Source organism: Tupaia chinensis, unplaced genomic scaffold, assembly GCF_000334495.1.
Source record: "Tupaia chinensis unplaced genomic scaffold, TupChi_1.0 Scaffold000330_1, whole genome shotgun sequence".
NCBI classification, from domain to species: Eukaryota; Metazoa; Chordata; class Mammalia; order Scandentia; family Tupaiidae; genus Tupaia; species Tupaia belangeri.
In genome coordinates this window covers 575,912-581,240 of record NW_006159824.1, presented here as the reverse complement: position 1 = coordinate 581,240, position 5,329 = coordinate 575,912, and the positions used below count along the sequence as shown (strand labels likewise).

Genomic DNA, 5,329 nt, shown 5'->3' with positions numbered 1-5,329 from the left:
GGCCGGACGGCGGCGTGGGGGAGGGGCGCGTGGGGGAGGGGCGGCCGCGCGGGCGCCCCTCGGGCTCGGGCCCCGGTGGGGTCGGACTGAGGGACCGTGGACCCCTTCCGCCCGGCACTGGGGCAGGCGGAGGGGAGACGGTGTCAATCGGACCCCCCCCTCCACCTGCGGGGACTTTGGTGCCCGCCAACTCGGGGGCGTGCGGTGGCACGCCGGGGAGGGGTCGCGTGAATGTTTGTGGGCGGCTGATGACTACGGGCAGGTGGTGGCCACACTCCACGCAGGCCACTTCCTGGAAGAAGACTTGCGCCTACCCTCCACTCCCCCAGCTTGGAATGGGCCGAGCAGAGTCGCCTAAGGTTGGGGAGAGTGGGGAGCAAGTTGCCCCCGGGCCCACCCCTTCCACCTCTCGCCTGCTCTGGGCTCTTTTGTGTCAAGTGCGCCCCCCTCCCATGACCCCGTCAGCCTGAGGTGGCCGAGCTGCCCAGCTGTGACTCTCACGTGGCTGCCATTCACTGTCACTCTCGCTGAAACCACCCACACCCTGACTACGCTGAGGGGCGTGAACTGCCCACCCAGCTGTTCTGCAGCTTGACCAACACTCGGCACCCCTCCCCGGATGACAAGTCACCCGCGCGCTCCGGGGTGGAGGGGACCGAGCGCTGCCTCGCCTCAGGCGCCCGCGGCGGCCCCACTCAGACCACCCTCCTAGTGGAGCGCTGGCTTTAGGGTAGGTGAGAAGCATCTGGGGGATGAAAGGGCACGTCCACACCCCCAGGCCTCCGGCGGCCATGCGGCACTAACAAGTGCACCAACTTCGAAACGCCTGACGTCGTGCTCTTTGTAAAACTGTCATATCGATCCGTGTGGCTTCTGTGACAACTGTTCCTGTCTAGTTGAGACAGTCTTGGAGGGAGTGTGGGGTGCTTTCTCGTGGGGCGGGGGCAGGATGTGTGTCTACTGGAAACTGGATGAAGTCTCTCCGCCCCCAGGCTTGTCTGAAAAAGGGAAAAGTTTGGAAAAAGTTACCCCGAGAGCCCACTGACGCCGCAGGAGGGAGAAGGAATAAAGAGCGGCGGGGAGGGGGTTGCCCATGGGGTTGCCTGCTGCAGGGGGTGCTAAAAAGAGTGGGGAAAGGATGTCAGGTGAGCTTAGGGGCTTGGCAGCTCTCACCTATTAGCACTCGAACTTGCAGTGTGGTGTTAGAGTGTTCGGGACGAGGGATCCCGACAGGAGAGGGAGAGCGGCGTGGACGCATCTAAGGTTGAGAGGGGTCTTTGTGTCAATAACTCCCTCCCCTTTTCCCTCTCCGCTTTCTGAAGCGCCTGGAAGCGTCCAGCGCTTTTCAAATTTCGTATCTGAAATGAAAGCCCACCTCCCCTCTCTCCCGGGGCAGATTTCTCCCCCGTTCAGCCCTCCAAGTCTAACGAGTGACCCAGATACACCCCCTCAGATGACTTTCCGAGCTGAAACTTTGGGGGAATATTTTTAGCTTGCTCATTATTTCTGTCTACCCAAGTGTGGGGAAAAGAAGCCTCCACTAAGGAAATGCGTTCGTGCTGCCCTCGCTCCTTTTCTAGAAGATGGATTTGTACCTAGCAGAGGTTTCCATTGTTTTTCATTCTGCTTTGATTCTCACCATTTTGTTTTACGTTCTTACCCAAGACCAATTTTATCCCTTCCCCCCTCTCCAGTCTTCTTACATTGTTAAACGTTTAAAATAATAGCACTCGTGCTGGTGGGGGAAGGGAGCAGGAAGCCCAAAACTCATTTCTCTCCCTCCCCCTTCTGGCAAGTCTAGAGAAATAATATAACATAATATATAGATGCGATTCCTTGAGGTGGGGGTGGGGAATGATTGTGGGTGGTGCGGAAAATTCTGGTAGTTTCTTTGCAAAAGGTCTGAAAATACAAACCCACCCCTTGCATGCAGTACGCATGTGCAGCAGACCTATTATGGTGGTTCGTTGTGGGGGAGGGAGGGGAATTTGAGAAAAAATAAATATATGTGTGAGAGATTGATGGTGAGATTAGAAGAAGAGAGGGGCGGGCGGGAGGCGAGGCTTTCGCCGAGGCTCCTCCCGCGTCCTGGGGCTGCCAGGCTCCGCCCTCCGCTCCGCGCCCGCCCTCCTCCTCCGTCCCCGCCTTCCCGAGATCTGATCCCGGGATGTGGGAGAGTCTGGGCTCCCGGCCAGCATTGAGTGGCTGGTGAGACAGAGGTTGGGACTTAGATTTGCTTTATTACCCTCCTTGTCTTTCCTCGCCATTCTCCTTTGCCTCTCCCTGCCACCGACGTCTGCCCAAGTGCGGGAACCCCGGCGGGGTGGGGAGCCGAGTGAACAGGCTGGGAGGTCCCGGGCCTTGTGCCCCACCCCCGGCGGGGGGTGACCGAGGCCACTTCCCTGATCCTTGACCAGTTGGCCTGCCCTTGCCACTGCCCCAGCGGCAGCCTCCGTTTCCATGTTCGTGTTAGCCGAAGTCCCTGGGGCCAGGGGGAGCCGGCAGCTGCGGCACGGGGTCTTCCCGACTTCCTATTCGGTTTTCACTCCCAGGCTTTGAGCAGGGTGAGCAGGTCCCCCCCACCACACACACACACACACACTCTCTTGTAGTGGCTTCCTGCACAGGGGGTCACAGGATGCTGGAGTTCCGGGGAAGCTAGCTTTGAAGGAAGGAGCTGCTGGGGTTCTGAAGCAGTGGAAACCGAGGCCTCCGGTGTTAATTGTGGCTCATTTTCCGTTGGCTGCTAAGGAAGGAAGGATTGTGTGTCCTAGAGGCAAGAGGCTGGGCCCAGGCTTTCCCCTGCTGCATCTCCTGTGCCTGTACCGGACAGGTCTGGCTGGTTAGTCTAGTGTTTGACTGGAAACACTAGGGGAGAAAAGCGAGCTGGGGCCATCTGTGTGGCATCCCCTAGGTCTATGGAAAGGAACCCTCTAACTCCCACGCCCCTCAGACTACCAGGGTTCACAGAGAATGGAGTAGGGGGACATCAGGGAAGAGCCTGGCCCTGGCGAAGCAGGTGCAGGCTGTCCTCGGAATCCGTGCATACGTGTGTGTGCTTCTGAGAAAGCGGGTGGGTGTGCCGTCTCTGCTCATATCTTTGTTTGGGTCTCCATGCTGCGCATATGGGAGTGTGGCAGGATGTTGGGGACAAGATACGGAGGTGAAAGCTGAGACCAGGGGACAGAAGATACAGTCTGAGAGTTCTCAAAGGGAGCAGGGATATGGGAATAGCTTTGAAGGCAAATTCCAGGCTACTGGGGAAGAGGGGTACATTGTGGTAACTCTGGAGACTTGGTGCTCTAGGGTTAGGGTGTGATGGAGGGGGCAGATGGCAGACACCGTGACCCTGTGGGCAAGAAGTGAAAATGACCAGCAGGGGATTTCCTTCCCAGCAGGATTGTGTTGGGTGACAGGATGCCTGGTGATTATCTGAGCAAATGTAAATAGAAGCCTCCCTCTTGGCAAAAAGGATGTCAGGGCCCCAGGGTGTTAGTGTGAGAACCCAGGTGTCCACCTTTGGCTCTCCCTTCTCAGCATCTGGCTGAGGGAGCTGCCAGCTTGTGTCTCCCCACTCCAAGTGCTGGGGTCAGGCCAGGCCAGCAGCTGTGCATGGCTTCCCAGTTCCTGGGCAGGATGCCAGCTGGCGGAGTGAGGGGGAAGGCAGGAGGAGCCCTGGCGGCGACTGAAAGGACCTGCCACAGTCAGAGCCCATGGCCTAGAGCCTGGTCCCTTGTTAGTAGGAGGGGAGAGAAGGGAGTGGTTTGGCTGCTCTTCCCCCCTGATCCCTGACCTCCCATTCAAAACCGAGCATCCCAGAGTACTCTGAGCGCTGCCTGTTTGCATCCAGCGAAGGGAGGCAAGGCTCAGAGGAGTTGGTGCTGAGTTCCTAGAGAGTGGGAACCAAGGGGGTGGGGAAGGAGGAGGCCCAGGGCCCTCAGGGACAGGGAACCCAGAGGCTTAGCTTTTCTGGTGCTCTCTGCCCCACAGATAAGGATGACATTCGGCTGCTGCCTTCAGCTTTGGGTGTGAAGAAGAGAAAACGAGGACCCAAGAAGCAGAAGGAGAACAAGCCAGGAAAACCCCGAAAGCGCAAGAAGCTTGTAAGTGTTGAGAATCCCCAGCTACGGCCAGGCTCAGGCGACCCATTCCCAGAGTCCTGATTGCCAGAGTCAGGGTGATATCCTGTTAGGGAGGCTTGACCTCCCACTCCTGAACCTCTCACGGTCTGTATCTCCCAGATCTGGGACCCTGACCTCCCTGCCGTCTAGTGAAGAGCCTGTTGGCCATGTGATTCCCTTAGCGAGGGAAGCAGTCGAAAGGCTCTGGAAGAAGACTGTGGGAATTTACAGCCTGGGGGTCTTCTGTCTTCCTGGACAACTTTTTTCGCTCTCTGTACTTCAGTTTCCTCATCTGTAAAAAGAGGATAAAAATGAAGAACTTATTGTGTCCAAGGTTGTTGAAAGAGAGAAAATATGTTACTGCTTCGGGCCAGAAGGTGGCACAGCAGTAAATCGTGGTGCTCTGTAGGTGCTCTGTAGGCAATCCCACATGGGACTGTTCCCAGTTCAAGTTAGGAGACCTCTCTCTAAGTACTCTTGGCCCACGTTTGCCCACGATACAGGGCTGGCTGAAGGCTGGGGTGCATCACCGCATCAAAACTCCATTGGGGTGCTATGTATGTCTCTCTGGTTTGTGAAATAAATGAATGAATAAACAAATATGCTAGGAACAGCTTTTGGCACATTTTAAGGATGGATATGTTTAATTTTCTTCTTTAGGACAGTGAGGAGGAATTTGGCTCTGAGCGAGATGAATACCGGGAGAAGTCAGAGAGTGGGGGCAGTGAATATGGAACTGGACCAGGTCGGAAACGAAGACGGAAGCACCGAGAAAAAAAAGAAAAGAAGACAAAGCGGAGGAAAAAAGGGGAGGGAGATGGGGGGCAAAAGGTAAGTAGAATTAGAGAGTCAGTGTGAGAAATCAGGATTACAGACAGATGATGAAGGACTGACAGGTGATATGGTGGTTAAGGCACTGGACTCCCATGTGGTTGATCATGGTTCGAGTCCGAGACCTGGCGGCTTGCTTTCTCACTTTTCTTCTCTCTCTGTCTCTGATCAAATAATAATAATAAAAAAAAGTAAAAAATTAAATACCACTGGGACCAGCAGGTGGCGTGGTGGTTAAGGAGCTGGATACTCCCACATGGCTGACCATGGTTCGAGTTCCGGACCTGGCAGCTTGCTTTCTCACTCTTTCTCTCCCTCTGTCTCTCTCTGGTCAAATGAAAATGAATGAATGAATAAATAAAATTAAATAAATAATT

General features: G+C 55.7%; 1 protein-coding gene across 1 annotated transcript in view; it reads left to right on the top strand.

Annotated features, from left to right (window-relative positions):
• The first annotated feature begins 1,093 nt into the window (after positions 1–1,093).
• Positions 1,094–5,329, top strand: part of CHD3 (chromodomain helicase DNA binding protein 3) — a 32,431-nt gene continuing 28,195 nt past the window's right edge. The window contains exons 1-3 of the mRNA XM_027773203.1: positions 1,094–1,145; positions 3,991–4,103; positions 4,782–4,952. Coding sequence (XP_027629004.1) covers positions 1,094–1,145; positions 3,991–4,103; positions 4,782–4,952 — 336 coding nt within the window. The remainder of the gene's footprint in view (positions 1,146–3,990; positions 4,104–4,781; positions 4,953–5,329) is intronic.